Source organism: Halichoeres trimaculatus, unplaced genomic scaffold, assembly GCF_033239565.1.
Source record: "Halichoeres trimaculatus isolate MK-OKI-2021-1 unplaced genomic scaffold, fHalTri1.1 fHalTri1_scaffold_5, whole genome shotgun sequence".
NCBI lineage: Eukaryota > Metazoa > Chordata > Actinopteri > Labriformes > Labridae > Halichoeres > Halichoeres trimaculatus.
Window position 1 is genome coordinate 6,128,861 of NW_027437183.1, and position 17,558 is coordinate 6,146,418.

A 17,558-nucleotide genomic window follows, 5' to 3' on the forward strand; every position below is an offset into this window, starting at 1 on the left:
ATTAATGTGTCTGTGCATATTTTTATTCTTTTCTTAAACGTAAATATTGATTTGAAATTCACTGACTACAATCTCTTATAGGGTGTAAGGCACTATATGAAGGGAAACTACTCGTGACTATTGTATAGCAGCCAATAATGAGTGGGATGATAATGCAAATTCAGTTTACTCATCTCTTTAATGTTTACAAAACTGCCTACATCACATTTTGTGTAATATATGTGGTTTTAATTGTATTTGATAGGGAATTTTGGAGGCAGTCATGGCTAATACATATCAAATTAGAGGATGATGGACCCTGTAAAGTTATATCGCCATTTTATAAAAGTGCTAACATAAAGAAAAGTGAGTGGCAATGGATATGAAAACAAGAAACCTGCTTACAGGGCATAGTCCACTTATCATACAGTCAAAAGATGCATGGCAAACACATGTAGATGCATTTTTTCCATAGATTTTCATCAATGTATGCTTCTCAAAAAAAACTGAATTTAATTTTTTTTCAACACCTCAAAGTTCACAGGGTTTTAGATAACCTTATTAATGGGTTCAACCTATAAAATGAATAGCAAATACATGAAAATCCAATCAGAACTCAGACACCACAAGAGGCTAATAACAACTACTGAGACCATAGTGACCAGAAGTGAAAACAATAAGGTAAAGGGGAAAAAAATACTCTAGAATAGATAATAAAGTAGATACAAAAGAAAAAGACGATGAAACTAATGACAAGAAAAGTAAAAGCCAAAAGTAAAAAAAAAAAAAAAAGGGTTAACGTGAAGTATAGTAAAATATTTAAAGTAAATTAGTAAAAGTGATAAAATGAACAGTAATGATAGAACATAGAAGAACATGAAAATAGAAAAAAATCTGAAATTGTGTAAAACGTTTTTTTATTTACTGCGTACACTTTTTACAGTAGCTTCTTATATCAACAGACCCCGCCCATATATGCGGTCAGAGTGATGCGATTGGCTGTACGTGCTGACGCATGCGTACGTTTTGTTGTGGAGCGCGGCAAACAGGGCCACTGACTGAGGACGTAGAGGGTTAGAGCTCAAAGCTAGAAAAGTGCTGAACACAGTATTGTGTTGAATTTAAAGTTAAAGGAGTCATGGCTTCAACGAGTAAAGCTCCTTTACAGACCAGGAATCTCCCATGGTGAGTCAGAAGGTCGTTTTTTAATCACAGAGAGCTCAAACTGTCAGTGCTATCCAGCTAACGTGCAGAGTTCTGTCATGGATGCTAGCTCGTGTGGTAGCTGCAAGCACAACAATCTCGTATTTGAGCATCAAATATTGTGGCGTTGCACCTTCAACCGACCATTAAGTTGATATTATCTGTGTAAAAATGTGTCAGACGTAAAATATCGTAATAATAAGTGCCCTACAACAGTTTGGGGTATGCAAAGTTCGTCAAAAGCTCATTGCAAAGACTCCAAACAGGCACAAATGTTGTGAATTAGGAATATTTTTACAGAGTAACATTGGATGATGCCTGTTTTTGTTTTTCAGGGTTGAGAAATACAGACCACAAACACTAGATGATCTGATCTCACACAAAGATATTCTGAGCACAAGTAAGTATCAGCACTATCAAAATAAAAGCTTAACCTACGAAGTTCCTCCACAACGCTTTGACTAATGGATGATGTTGACATGTTTCTGACTTACAGAGAATTATTAAATTTTATATGTATATTAAAGAAAGAGGTTGAAGTTTGGATTTCAGCCTGAAGGATATAAGAAAGAAAATTAGTTGATGTGCAATTACTTGTTTATTCATGATTATCAAAAAAGCAAGTGCAACAAATTCCCAAGTGTTAAAGAATGCTGATTGTCCCTCAAGAATCCAAAGTAAATCACAAAACTGCCACTAAATTGTCATATTTTTTTCTCAACATAGGTGAAACGTATGCATGATGAGGGAGAATACAAAGCTTTACATGCTGATACAACCTATTTTTCCCTACTTTAATGAATTCAAACTCGTATTTTACAGTACACTTCAGTATACACAAGTGTTAAAAAAGCATTACTGTTTTTCAAAGCTGTACCTGTGTTTTGCTAACCTCTCCACATTTTACAGGGTGTCCGCGGGGTCTTAAGAAGTATTAAAAGATGATAAATCAGTTGTGGGAAAATAAGGGCCCCTAAAAAGTATTAAAAAGTCTTAATCCTAATGTTATGAGTTATTCAATTTTATTGGTTTTCAGGGTCTTAACTTTCAAAAATAACCACACCTGGTGATTGGACGATCATTCTGCTCATCACACTCATCACAGACCAGCGTGAGGGTATAGAAGAAGTTTTAGCATCTCAAAATATTTCTCTCTAGGTCATAAGAGTTTCTCAAGCCTCCTGAGAAAATTTCTCAGACTTTTGTGGACACTGTTGTTTCAGACTTGACATCAAGCAAAGTTGGGATTTTGTGAGGCGCGGGCTATACGTAGCGCTAGCAGCCCAACATATCCATAAGCTAATGTGACAACAAACTCAGTTTGTACAGTAGTTTAGTAGCCGTCTGTATGTAATGCTGATAGGAAGCAAATAACACAATCTGAGGCGCATGTCCTAAATTTTGACGATGAAATAAATTGTTGCTTTTTTTCCTGCAAGTTGGCCTTGAATAACTGCTGTTACTTTTTGTGGGAATGGGAATGTCAATTAACCTGCTTTAAGTTTCATTTATTCTTTCAAGCTTTATTCCTTCTCAGCTTACCTCATTTATGTTAAAATGCAAACTATAACTGTAGTAGTAATAGTAATAGTAGTAGTAGTAGTAAAGATTGGTTGCTAACAACAGCTGAAAGTTACGACAAGGTCTTAAACTTTTTGAAAGGTTTTTAAAAAAGTCTTAAAAAGGTATAGAATTTTACCTCAGGATTTCAGCATATACCCTGTTTTAAAACTGCAGAAACACTTACATTACTGCCCAGTAAGACCTCGGCAATGCTCATGAAGAATAGTTCTGCATCGCATTTAAATTTCTGTCATAATAATCAAAAAATTAAAAGTTTGTGCTCCTGTGTTTTCTTTCTCTGCTTTCAGTCAGTGTCGCCAAACAGATTTCTGATTTCTTTTTAAAGTAGTGTTACCATCTAGGAGGGTCAGGACATTTCAAATACTTCAATGTGTTTTCCTGTTTCCAGTCCAGAGGTTCATCACAGAGGACAAGCTCCCCCATCTCTTGTTTTACGGCCCTCCTGGAACAGGAAAAACCTCCACCATCCTGGCCTGTGCTAAACAGCTGTACAAAGACAAAGAGTTCAACTCCATGGTGTTGGAGGTACGCTGGGACTTCTCTCATTCAAGCTTTGTTAGTATGTGAAGTATTCTTTGTGCACCAGACTCTTTCAAACATTATTCAACAATTTTGTTTGCAGCTTAATGCATCAGATGACAGAGGTATTGATGTTGTTCGAGGTCCGATTCTGAGTTTCGCCAGCACCAGGACCATCTTCAAGTAAGAATTCCCTTCTACTCCAGAATAACTCTTTATCTTCTGCAACACGACTGCAAAGAGAGTTATGTAAACTTTTGCTTCTGTGCTCGTTCGTTCCTCTCAGGAAGGGCTTCAAGTTGGTGATACTGGACGAGGCCGATGCCATGACCCAGGATGCCCAGAATGCATTGCGGCGAGGTAAGCCATCTGTTCGGCCGGGCCTCACCCAGTGTGAACGTCACGCCTCACTGAGCAGACACACACCCTGGCTGCTGGTGAATTACAGGGTGTCTGCTTGTTCACCCTGATATTGAGTCTTAAAAACAACATATGTGAGAAATTTATTGAAGAGGTTGCTGTTCTGTTGCACTTCTTTAATTTCTTCATAACACTCAAGTTAATTTGTTTGAGCAGATACGATAACTAACCTGATGTCTTGGCATTTTCTGTGAATACTGACACCTTGACGGGCTGTGAGGTTGCTGTGACATGTCACAGCTGATAGCGTTTTGTTTTTGTCTTCTTGGTTGTATCTTTAAACCATTCTCGGCATCATTGATTTCTTACCTGTGCTTTTTTCCCCTCTGCTGTCTCCTCTCTGTCTCTGTCTCAGTGATTGAGAAGTTCACAGAAAACACTCGCTTCTGTCTCATCTGTAACTACCTGTCCAAGATTATCCCAGCTCTGCAGTCTCGCTGCACCAGGTTTCGCTTCGGCCCACTGTCCCAGGACCAGATGATCCCTCGCTTGGAGCATGTGATCCAGCAGGAGAAGTAGGACTTGTTTGCACGAACTCTCTTGTAGTGACAAGTTTCAGGGAAAAGAGTTCAACATTTCTGTTCCTTTCATCATAACCAGCAATGTAAAATCCCTATTGTTGGATTTGTTTAGGAAAAGTTCATGTTACGTGTTTTAACATTTAATTGATCTTGCCTTTTCTCTGTTGCAGTGTCGACTTAACTCCAGATGGAATGAAAGCCATTGTGACCTTATCATGTGGCGATATGAGAAGATCGCTCAACATACTTCAGGTACAAGTCAAAGCATGTCTTCATTGTCGTTACAGCCTCCTGAGAAAGCTTTTTTTTAAGTATTCATGCCTCACAGCTGCAGAAAGGTGAACTGAAGTGTGTGCATCCACCTTTTTTGTGGTTACAGAGCACCAGCATGGCATACGGGAAGGTGACGGAGGACACGGTGTACACCTGCACAGGTCATCCTCTCCGCTCTGATATCGCCAACATCCTGGACTGGTCTCTCAACAAAGACTTCACCACCGCGTACAAACGTATCCTTCAGCTTCTCTTTCAGAATAAATCGTTCAGGAGAGAGTTACTGTGAAGGAATGAGCCAGAGTGATCATTGCAGATTGTTAGCTCTGTTTCAGAGAGGGCTGTTTGATATTTAAATGGATGACAACTGAAGGTAAACTAGATTTTCACACCTTCAAATGATTGTTTAAGTTTACTTTTACTAGTTCAGGTCAAGGGGCAACATCTGGTTTAGAAAAATGAAGCCAATGCTAAAGTGCTAAAAGTTTCTGTTCATCGAGAATCCGCTTGAGGTTGGCTGCAGAAAGACTGGAAGTCATGTACACACCCAGCCATAAAAAAACAGACTTTTACAGCATTTAAAAAAATATGTATAGCCTGGTTCAAAAAAGGCTTGGGTCTAAAACGCTAATTTCGCTACTGGCACACACTGTTCAGGGGTGGATTATTTTTCTAACTTGGCGGTTTGGAAGATATAAGAGTCGTTTGATTGTCCAATCAGGGACACAGCTCAGCTCATGTGACTGACGGGCACCCTGTAACTGTTAGAAAGGAAGTTCAAAGCCGGCGTCATATCCAATGTGGTTGTGTCCGTGGATTGGCTTCATTTTACGGTTTCAGGAACAGACGGGTGACATCACGGAGACTACTTTCATGTTTTATACAGTCTATGGTTGAGGTGTGTTTTTCAAACTCCTTGACACCTTCACTTCAGAAATCCTTCAGCTGAAAACTGTAAAAGGTTTGGCCCTGCATGATATTCTCACTGAGGTTCATCTGCTGTTACACAGAGGTAAGGCCACTGCAGACAATCACACATTTAAAAATAAAATAAACAAACATGAATAGGAAACACTTTTACCTGAAAAAACAGGTAAAAGTTTGTAATTATGGTTATATTAGGATCTCCAATAAGAACAAGTATCTGAGCTTTGGCTGTGATTTTCTTCAGCCACATAGTATTTCTTTTAAATAGTCTTTTTGAAGCAATTCTGTTCAATTTATTATCTAACAATTATTCAACTGAATCCTCTTCCTCTGTCTGTTGGATGGATTTCTCAGATCCCCTTTCCCTTAGTATAGTTCCAGTCTACAAGTTAAAATTGTCCAAGCCATTGCTATGCAACAAGACACAAAGGCCATAAAACAGATAACATGTTATTATAAGTATTAGAAACAGAAATTGACAGAAATAATGTTTATGTATTGCTGTCATTGTAGATATATACAATCTGATTACAACAGTCCAAAAATGCATCGGTTTTTACTTGTATCAATGGCTCATTATTATCTCATCACAAAGGCATAATATACAGGCCCTTTGTGGCTGTTCAATATTAAAATGAATAACATTTCATGCGAAATGTTTGTTTTGAATCTAGCATCCAAATTCTAAAAGAAATCATACTTAAAGGATGAATTCTGAACAAATCTTTAAAGGTTCCCTGATATACAAGACATGTATCCTGATTCTACCACAGTAACCCAACCTTGTTAATTACCGGTCTCAGAATTTGTTGATTTTTTTTTCCCACTTTGAGAATATATATGTGGCAAAATAATTTGTAAGTATTTTAGGTGTACAGCAACTGTAAGTTGGTCAGACACATCTCTAAAGAATTGAATTTGTTGAAAAAAATCATAAAAAAAACTTTTTTTTTCCCAGTTAAAATTCAATAACTTCTTTTACTTGTAATACTTAGCTTTACATTTGATTTCAAAAGATGCACCAGACTTCAGTGAAGGTGATTTGACCCAATTTGATGATTTATTATTTGTGTTTGAGTAAGTTTAGGGGTAAAGTGTGCACCCTGGCTTGCACCTATGGCAATGATCATAAAATAGGTCATAGTACAGGCCCTGGATGACTTTTGGATTTTCTAAAGGTATATTCTTGGGAGTCTCTGGGTGTACTACAAATACCACATAATAAACAAAAAAATGGGCTGTGGGCAAAATTACATGTATTGTGAAAGAGGTCCTTTATCCAGTTCTAATCTGAGAAAGTACGTCAGTTTTTTCCTTTGTATAAATTCTTTGCATCACTTCAACCCAGTTCCTTGACCTCTGGTATCTGTGTAGTAAGTCATTTTTGTGTTATGGCTTTTTTTTTACTTGTTATCAACATTACAGTGAACATGTGTTTCTTTTCAAAGTCTGTAATTTCCGCCATGATTTTTTTCCAAGATAGAATAGTTCAAATGGAAGTGGAAGCATAGTTCTCATAATGGTCTTTATACTCTTCTGGATACCAAGCCAGTATGGTTTTACTAAGGGACAGTCCATTTCATTTGAATGTTTGTTTATTTGAACAAGACATAACAGACCTAACAAAACAAAACGAAAACACAACAGAGATAAATAAGATGCACAATGTCTTTAAACAGAGAAAAAAAAACGGAAAACAAAAACAATTGAAGAAACAACTCAAATAACTTCAATCTTTATACTTTTTTTGACAACAATTTTTTTATTTGTTTTAGTTTGTTTCCATCTCACTCTTGTATTTACTTAGAATAAGATTTATATAAATCTGCTTGAACTGTTTAAGTGATCTGCACCTTTTTTTTTTTTTTTTTTAACTGCATTTGTTCCACAAATTGACTCCTTTAACTGATACACAGTGTGTTTTGGTGGTAGTACGAACTGTTTTTTTTTAAAAAGCATAATCCTCTGAGATTGTGTTTATGTCTTTTTTGAAACAGCTTGTGGATGCCCATTGGTAACTGATTCTGGTTTCAGTTCAATGTCCCAAACGACATGAAAGTGATTAGTCTCCCCCTCTCCACAACCTCTCCAACACCTTGTATCTTTGTTTTGCTGGGTTAATGAAATATCTCATGATGTTTCTCCAACCAAACTCTCTCCATGACAGGGAGCAGGTTGTTTTCCATATATGCTCATTTATTTCTTGCCACTCCTCTGTTGACATTGTAATATTAGCCTCTTTTTCCTACTTGATAATCATTTTTCTTTCACTCCTTCAAAGTGGATTTCCCTCCTGCTATCCGGATCGGTCTCCTCATCAAGCTGGCTGATGTTGAGTAAGTTGAATCCTCTCTTGAATAGAGAGTACAAGTCTGTGTTGTATTATGAAATGTTAACACCTCAAAGTCATAAATGCATCTAAATATTAAATTATTTTTCGCCTCTTCAGACACAGACTCGCCTCAGGAACCGATGAGAAGATCCAGCTCAGCTCCATGGTCGCAGCGTTCCAGGCAGTGAGAGACCTGGTGGTCAGCGAGGCTTCATAAGTTTGATCTAAGATCTCAAAAACTTGTTTGAAAATCCTCCTGTATGTAACCACAACTCATTTAAGTTTAGTTTTATTGTTTTGTACGGTTTCATGATGGGTCAGGCTGTAAAATATCTGCAGCTTGTTGATTTTGGAAGATAACAGAAGCCTCTGAGCGTCTGCTGCATGTTTGCCCACCACCGCTGCACAGAGTTGATGCTAGCAGCTAAATGAGTCACTCACATCTGCATACAGACCGAGTAAAACGAAGGCAGCGGTTTGTGACTGTAGTACCCAATCTGATCTCTGCTTCAGGGCACTTAAACCAGAAGAATTCAGAAAACAGTGAAGAAGAAATCTGTGGTTATCTGATGAAAATAAGTCAGAAAAAACATGAAACATAAGCAAACGCTGTCAGAATGATACAAAAGTGTAAGAAAAAGTCTGTGACGTGTAAATGGGTTTTGTATCTGTTTAATAAAACTATTTCCTATAATTCCAGCTTTTTTTTGTTATTATATAATAACAATTACAGTGTGCAGGATCAGTAGTGTAATGTATGTGCTGTTTCATGATAAACACAGGAATTAGAAATACATTTACATTCTATATTTACACAATAAATTAAGAGTATAAAATTGTGATATTCAAGTCAAGCATGTGAACGCTGAGTCGATGCATCGTTTTACAGAAGTAGTGCAAAAAAAAAATGAGATCCTTAGTTTAGGATTAGAGGATAAGATCTGCTCCCTGTGCTAAAGAAACGTAGAAAGCATCTCTTAGCAAACAATGAAGGTATTATTTGTAATGATGACATAATGCATAACAATCATTAGCTGTAAATGTCAGTGGTTGCATTCTGTTAGTGTTCCTATTTAACCCTCCCAGTCCTCTTCGTCGGAGGAGTAGCAGGTTTTGAGGCGGTCTGGGATGTTCCTGTAGGTGAGGTACTCGAGGATCCTCTTTGGGAGGGGCAGCGGCTCCATCTGGTGCGTGGAGACAGAGTCCCGCAGGATGGACCGGCACAGGTGGCACAGGCTGGGCACGGTCATGGGAGCGCCCCAGAACCTCACGTGGCCGTCTCTGGTGCTGGGATGAGAGGGTTCAGTCAGTGTGTGATAAAAAAAAAAACCCAACAACAAGCACTTCAAAAGATTTCTGTTCTACTGGGATGAAAAGATGAGTCTCACCCTGTGGCCACTACGCCCCCCTGTGGATGGTATTTGCAGCAGAGTCCGTTAGAGTTTCGGTCTGCTTTGGTCTGCATCACCATTCCTCTTTTTCCTGGCTCCCAGATCCGAAGAGCTCTGCAAACAAATCCGTTTATGACATCGATTTGGTCCACAGACACATTTTTACAAAATATATTTCTACAAATGTTTTCTGTCTGTTCTTTTGAACGTTTAGGGTGTTATGAAATAAAAAAAGAGATAAACAACGCACCTGTCGTCAGTCACGATCCCCAGATACAAACCGTTTGGGGAGAACTGTATCGCTGAGATTTGGTTTTGTCGGTAATCTTCAAAGTAATCACTGCGGGGGAAAAGAAGAGTTGTTTAGGAACGACAATGAGCAGAGATGTGTCACAACAAACCAAACCAACTTGAACATTCAATTCTCTATGTTCCCTAAAATTCAAGCTCTAGTCCATGAGGGTGAGTAACTCAGCCTGGATTCACTCCTGTTTGATCTGTGGTTACACTTTTTCACTGTTTCCATGATGCTGAAAGTTTTGTATCTTAGAGAATATAGAATTAAATGTTCAAATAGGTTTAAATACAAATTGAAGGCAAATAATTCAGTTTCAGTTTCAATATATGAAATTAGCAGCACATTTCTTAGCTCATACATAACTTTTCATGAAAGCATTGAAAGTTGATCTTCCCCAGAGTGAGTTACAGAACAGGTTACACCCGACACCTGGACGTATGTTCAGGAAGGGTGTCAGATGTAAACAGCGACAGCGACAGTGGAGGATGAAATCTGGATGAAAAACCTGCCCTCAAAGAGTTTATGTATGGAAGCCCATTTGTGCCAGGAAGAAAAAAAAAGCATTGCTTAATAAAATAATAGAAGTTGATTTTTTAGAGCATAAAGTGTAGACAGTAGTTAGTCTTTTTGTGAGTCTCACTATTTTATTTATTTCTTCATTATTTATTTATTTATTTATTTTGTTTTATTTTATTATTTTTTTTTTGGGGGGGGGGCAAGACTTAAAAAAATATATTTTCAGGTAAGTAATCCTTTTTATTTTTAAGCTAAAAAAATGTAGTTTATTTATTTCTCAATTTCTTGTCAAGTTTTATACATTTTTTTTATCAAATTTATTTATTTTTTTATGCACTTCTTTTATCACACCCAAAATTTAAAATAAACAACTTGGATCAAGTAATAATTACTGACAGATTTCAGGTGGTATGGTGCAATTCCTTGCCAAAGTATTCAGCCTTTCCATGGTGTGTTTGATACCTTTTTTCTGTGTTATCGTACTTAATTCCACATAATCATATTTTATGGACCTGAATGTCATGATTTCTTTTCATGTGTGGATTATTTGAGTTAATACCAATGTCTGGTAGAAATTTTGTTTGAATTGCATCTTTGGAAATAAATGTAATGAGAAAAAAAGTTGACGCCTTCAATACTTATTTTCCCTATTGTATGTAATGATTGAGTACCCTTCTGTATTTCTGTTTGTTTTTATATATATTTTTTTTTGCTTTTGCTATTTTTTTTACACTGGGCAGCAGTGGGCTACCATATTCATAACACTTGACTGTGTAGATGTTATTGTCTCTTCCTGTATCAGATCAATTTAGTTTAATTTCCATTCCATAATTTCCATCTGACCGCACTCTAAGATGAAGACTATACCCAACAACGTGCACTGAGAGGTTTTGATGTAGACTCACACCAGAGTGGCCAGTTTCTCTGCAGTGTACGGGTCCCACAGGTCGATCCACCAGCTGGAGCCCCTGAAGGCTGCGGTGGCGAGCAGCGCCCCGTCAGGAGAGAAGTCACAGGACGACAGCAGATACAAGGGCTTGTGGGTCCCTCCTGTCAGGTTCCTCATGAACGTGTAGGAACGCAGACTCCACAGACACACCATCTATTAACGGTGAAATCATCAACGTTTGTCAGTCTTTAGATTCAGAAACTCAGCACTTTAGCCCCGCAGAGCTTCATTTCTTTTTAACTCAGTGACTCAGGACAAGCTGAAACAAGCAGAAAACTTTTACGTGTGATCTTAAACCTGCTGTTCCACAATATTCAGCTTTTTTTTTTTTGGACATGGGAAAGTGTCAGATTAGCAGCTTGAGGAGAGTGGGAAGAGCCACCTTGAGCTCCAAATGTCTCACAACACAAACAAAGAATCACTGAGGAGTTGCTTTAGTCTTACAATGACTGAAGATCAATGCAGCGCAAATGCTGAGTGAACTTTGGACGGACATCTGCAGCTCAGGTAAACTCATCCGTCCGTTATGTTGTGGTAGAAATGAAGTTACGCTTCATTTTAGAGGTAAAAGGTCACAAATGAAAACAATAATGTTTTACGACATCATGACTCACTCTGTCGAATCTGCCGACCGACGCGATCATGCTGCAGTCTGATGACACGCTGCAGCAGCTGATCCAGTCCCTATGGCCCGACAGCACCTGCACTTTTTTACCTGCAACACACAGAGACACAAACCCTGACTGGTCTGACTGAGACCGGCTGAAGAAGAAGAAGAGTTCCTGAAGTGGAGGAGAGTGTGACTCCTGTTAGTGTAAACACCAACATTTGTTTGCTCTAACCTCCTCAGTTTGAGCAGAAGGTTTCACGGAGTGACAAAACACAGAGGCGAAGTGATAAATACACAGAGAGAAGAGCAGAAAATTATTCAACAGCTTGTTTAAAAAGTGAATTCTGAACACTCGGTGACTTCTGTTTATCAACGCTGTGAGTCTTCAGCTCGACTCCCATCGTTCCAGGAAGCCGTTGTTTCAGTCGATATCAATGTGGTGTGAAATTGAGTTTGCGGAGCCTTGGAAGTTGTTTGGTAATAACCTCTCTGTGAGTTAATGTTTGAGGAGGGAGAGCTCTGTCGAGGTGTGTTCAGGAATGCTTCGACATACGACAACCGGTCAGATGTCAGAGAAAGACAGAGCTTTAAGTTAAAGTCCATCCTAATCAGCATTAATGAAAACACTTTCTACTTCGAAAGGCCAGTTGTTCAAAGGTAATCCAATCAGATTTTGCTTGGATTAAATCCTGAAAATGGGTTGTTCAAAAAGAAAAGAAGGATTTCAAAATCGGATTAGATCACGTCATCAAATCCTAGATGTAATCCAGATCAAACCTTCAGTTTGTGTTGTTCAGCATTTTTCAGTAGGATCTGTATCACTTTGATCCACAAAAACTGTATCATCCTGATCCCAACAGGGGGCAGGATTTCAAGGTGGATTTCAGGAAGAAAATGTAGTAAAACTTTAAAATTGGTCAAATATCACAGCATTTTTAAAATTTAGTGTTGATACTTAATTTTTTTTTTTTCACTTGGCTTGTTTAACCGTTATAGTGATAAAGTAGATAAAGTTAACTTAGGCTACCAATGAAGCCTTTCAGTTCATTAAAGTAAAAATAAAGAGAAAGAGCAGAAGTACAAATACTCCTGGTAGATGAACAAATCAAGCTGAAAAAACTGCAGCAAACCAGAGAAAACTTCAGATCCACTTTCTAAAAGTAGAGCTTAACATCCTTCACAGATGAAGAATGCTCAACTTTTTTTGCCAACTACTGGACATTCAGCCTCTTTTTTTTATTTTATTCTATTTTTTACATTTCAGACATTTTCCAAATGTCTACTTTTTATTTATTATTTGTTATTCATTTGTTGTGGCTCAGATGAGGGTTCATAAAAGCAATTAAAAATGGAATTGGATTTTATTTATTTTTTTTTTTTCTCAAAATATATTTAAAAAAAAATGTTGTTTTTTACAGAAACAAAAATAACATAAACATCCACTTCCACTTTTAATTTCTTTTATGACCCCTCATCTGAGCCACAACAAAACAATAATAAATATACATAAAAAACACAAAGTGGATATTTTGAAAACATCTGACATGTTTAAAAAAAAGGCAAATGTCCAATAATTAGCAAAATTGTCGGTACTATCTGTGCTTCTGCTCTTTCTCTTTGTTTTTACCTTAATAAACTGAAAGGCTTCATTGGTAGCCTAAGTTAACTTTTTCTACTTTATCACTACGATGGTTAAACAAGTCAAATGCAAAATAGAAATAAAAGAATCAACACTGAATTGTACAAATGTTGTCTTTATTCATTCATTCATTAATTCATTCATTTATTTTCTGAACCGCTTATCCTGTTCAGGGTCGTGGGTGGCTGGAGCCTATCCCAGCTGTCATAGGGTGAGACGCGGGGTACACCCTGGACTGGTCGCCAGTCAATTACAGGGCAGACACAGACAGTCAACCATTCATGCACACACTCACACCTATAGACACAATTCAGAGTAACAAATGTTGATTTATTTGACCAATTTTTAAGTTTTAATGTATTTTCTTCCTGAAATCCACCTTGAAATCCTGCCCCCTGTTGGGATCAGGATGATCCTGTCTTTTTGATCGAAGTGATCCAAATCCTACAGGAAAGTTCTGAACAACACAAACTGAAGGTTTTGAACTGGATTTTAACTAAAATTGGATAACCTGATCTAATCAGATTTTGAATTCCTTCTTTCCCTTTTGAACAACCCATCTTCAGAATTTAATCCAATCTGATAACCAAAACTTGATTGGGTTACCTTTTAACAACTGGCCCGAAATTATCTGAAATTCTCACCTACATGATGTACCAAATTCTCAGGAAGCAGTGTCTCAACATGTGATGGCTCTGAGGTAAACTCCTCCCTGAATGTAAACAGCTGCTGTTTCCTCCAGATGTTTGCCTCTGACGCAGAAAGTTTGCGTTGTATTTTGAAAAGTCAACACAAACTCTGTAAGTGGTTTGATTGAGTCATCCTACCTTTGTGAGCCAGATCCCAAATCCTCAAAGTCTTGTCCCGGGAAGATGATATGAGTGTGAGGGTCCCATTCTGAGGGAAAACCAGAGTCCGGACGACACCTTCATGACCGTAGAGATCGAATACGGCCTCACCTGAAAAACGCAGAGGAGCATTTTCAAAACCAGCAACAACCCACTCATGGTATCACGATTAAAACACAGATACAACCCTGACCTGTTAGAACATTCCAGATTTTGATCACTCCGTTCTCCAGCCCGGTGGCCAGGAGCAGGCTGTTGTTACCCTTTGGTGGTACCCGAGCGAGGCGTGCGGGGTGAGACGCTGCAGCTGATTTTGGAGGTCTGGGCCCAAACGCGAGGCCCCACACGGGATGGCCGCAGCTGAAGCTTTTGTCCCCCCGATCGATGTCTCCGTTCTGGCTCTCCCTGTGGGCGAGAAGAGCATCAGGTGTGCAGAGAACAGAACCAACGCTCATGTAGGTGGTGTGAAGCTGGAGTTGGTGGTTAAATGATGGTGCTTTTAAATACAGCTGAAAAAGTCTGTAAAAGGGAATCAGCCAACAACATCCCAACAATATGATTCATTAAAAATCACTTCTGCAGCTTCCACATAATTTTTTAAATCCAGTTTCCACCTGCACAGCACCACCTGCCTTACTGTGTTTACAGTTATAGTATAGTCACAGTTTTCAGGGACTTGATTAAGTTTTTTGTTTGGCTTGTTTACAAGAGTGGTAACCTCTAGTATGTCAAAATAATATGATAAAATACAATACAATACTCGACTAAGCATTGATTTGCACTGATTTTTTCTGAGCATGTTTTAATTGTCAAAATGCTGCTTTTATTCTTATTTTTAACTTTTATCTTTGACAGTGTCATGGGCAGGTTCTTAAATACTTTACCTTTTGTTGTTTTTAGTGGTTTTTAATCTTTTGTTGCTTTTATTTTACAGACGTTCCCTTTATTTGGTAGCCTTTTATATTTCTTTATTTTTCCTCACATTTTTCTTTTACCTCTCTTTTACTTCTGCACTTTTATTTCTTTTTATTGCTTGTTTTTATTATGTTCAGTACTTTGTAACATTGTTTTTGAAAAGTGCTATATAAATAAAGGTTATTATTATTATTATTATTATTATTATTATTATTATTATTATTATTATTATAACTATTATTATTATTATTACTACTATTATTATTATTTAAAAAAACACAACGCGATTGTTACGATACCATATGACCAAATGTCACATGGTGCTAAACTTTAGGGTAGGATGTGATATATGTGATATGATACCACATGACACAACACGCTACGTTATGAAACAACAGTGCGTTATTTTCATAGTGTATGAACAAGGAAAAAATATATTGCTCACTTAAGCTACCATCTGTTTTATGTGAGATTAATGCACACTGCCATTGAAAGAGCTTTGTTGAATTATAAATAAGTTTTATAGGCATCGTATGAAGATTTAATACATTTTACAGGTCTTCTTTACTACATTTCCAAAACTCACATTTACATCACCAGCAACATCCGGTCCTATGGAAACAAGGGTACTGACAGGAAAAGTCAAACCCTTTCTGGATGGTTGAACTCAATTAACATCCTGGTCCAGGGTCAAAGCTTTTAAATTCATGTTCTCTACAGACTGTATAAGGGAAAGCAGAGCACAGAGAGAATAGCACAGAGACTCAGAGTGTTCTTTAATTATTAAGACAGGCTGAAATAAATAATGTAGGAAGTGGGAAGAAGACGTTTCCCATGAAATTACACAAAATCCCTGAAAAGTGTGTCAAGTAAGAAATGTTAATTTAAGGAGAGTTTACTGAAGCAACGAAAAGTGAAGTGAAGGATTTGACTCACAAGCAACTCACACTTTAAACCCTGTTTCTTTTTTTTTTTTTTAGCAGTCAAGCTAAAGCGTCAGACCATAAAATTTCCCAGTTTGGGATCAAAAAAGTAGTTCTATTTTTTCTATTCTATTCTTTCACATTAAAGTATGCTACCAAAAAAGGGTCTGAAAAGTTGACTAAAAGCCCTTTCACTCATTCAAACATCTTATTTGTGAGCATGCATACATACTGTATATATATAACCAGGATATATATCATATTAATCAATGTAACATTTAATAATGAATATGCAAATCAAAAAATGTAAATATTATTTCATTAAATAAACATTAAACTATCATCTTTATATTTTATTTAATAGGGAAAATTTTGAATTTTTGCACCCAAGATAGAGAAATGTTTTTAATTCAAGGATAAAATATGCTGAGATTGGAAACTATAGTTTTTGCAGTTTAAAATTCCCTGCATGTGCCTTAATTTTCAGATAATTAAAAATAAATGAGAATTTATTTTTTTTTAGTAAAAATATAATTCACTATTATTTTTTTAAGTTAATAAAACAACAAACATGTCATAAACATAAATCTAGTTTGGTTTTCGGAACGACAGCCACGATCCAGAATGTCCGAGTGACACCTGAACGCATCACGAGTAGGATTAAATGTATTCAGGTAAACCTACTCTGAGTCCAGAGGCCAGGCGACCACCCACACGATCCCGTGTCCCATCGACCAGGCGAACCAGGCTCCGTCCGGAGAGAAGTCCACGCTCCAGGTCTCACATCCTGCCCGGCCCTCCAGAGACGGAGGTCTCCTGGTCTTCAGCTCCAGGACGAGAGCCGGGTCTGAGGCTGGGGGATAGCGGACAGGAGGTGTAAACTCTACGGTTGACAGATTCACAGTGACAGCGGGTTGCTCCTGTCATCACATTAACCTCTGTTTTCGGGTTTCCCTCGGATGTCAACCGTTGCCTTGTTACAGGGCGTTGCGATGACAACACTGGAATAATTTATCCCGACTATGTCACTTACATGTCCGCTGCAGCTCCGTGTTGTTTTCCGTGGAGCACATCGTTTGTTTCTCTTCACATTCTTCGTGTCTCTCAGTTTGTCGTCCCACCAACAACCCAAACGTCCAGACGTTAACTCCTCTGCTCTCCTCTGAGTCCTCCCTGAAAATGCGCGACGGCGAAAACAAAATGTTCAACTGATTTCCTGTTGTCTGACTCACTCTGTGCCATTGGCTGCGGTGTTGCTCAACGTCCTCACGTTTTTGTTTTATTACGTAAGATCAAAGCGCTAGACCACGCCCCCTAATTAAACCGTAATACATCAGAAAAATGTCCTTGGTTTCCACCTTTGATTCACATTAACAGCACGACAACAATTTAAGATTACGCAATTAAAATTATGTCATTATTTTAAAATGTAGGTCAGATCTGTTGGTTTACTATTAACAATGCAGGTCAGGTGAGATAACTCATTCAAAGAACATTATTATAGTTAACATAAGACAAGATACGTCACCAAGCTTACCTGAAATAAAGATATCATGTACCAACATGTCCAAAACTGCCTTAATGCTTGAGCAATTGGTGTTACCGTTCTTATAATAATAATAATAATAATAATAATAATAATAATAATAATAATAATAATAATAATGGATATCTGTAAACGTTTTCAATGAAAGTCCGAAAAGGCCATACA

At 37.6% G+C, this 17,558-nt stretch overlaps 2 protein-coding genes across 2 annotated transcripts; one reads left to right on the plus strand and one right to left on the minus strand.

Moving 5' to 3' along the window:
• The first annotated feature begins 946 nt into the window (after positions 1-946).
• On the plus strand, positions 947-8,412 carry rfc5 (replication factor C (activator 1) 5). The gene is made up of 11 exons (XM_074671087.1): positions 947-1,164; positions 1,518-1,582; positions 3,155-3,291; positions 3,389-3,468; positions 3,572-3,645; positions 4,061-4,220; positions 4,397-4,478; positions 4,606-4,735; positions 5,434-5,511; positions 7,708-7,762; positions 7,876-8,412. Exons 1-11 carry the CDS (start codon positions 1,118-1,120, stop codon positions 7,973-7,975), a joined length of 1,008 nt encoding a protein of 335 aa, XP_074527188.1. The 5' UTR covers positions 947-1,117; the 3' UTR covers positions 7,976-8,412.
• A 15-nt stretch (positions 8,413-8,427) lies between these two features.
• wsb2 (WD repeat and SOCS box containing 2) lies at positions 8,428-17,091 on the minus strand. The gene is made up of 9 exons (XM_074671086.1): positions 16,881-17,091; positions 16,532-16,700; positions 14,203-14,414; positions 13,989-14,120; positions 11,527-11,627; positions 10,869-11,065; positions 9,400-9,489; positions 9,147-9,263; positions 8,428-9,045 (listed from the first exon to the last, which is right to left on the minus strand). Exons 1-9 carry the CDS (start codon positions 16,918-16,920, stop codon positions 8,832-8,834), a joined length of 1,272 nt encoding a protein of 423 aa, XP_074527187.1. The 5' UTR covers positions 16,921-17,091; the 3' UTR covers positions 8,428-8,831.
• Positions 17,092-17,558: the final 467 nt, after the last annotated feature.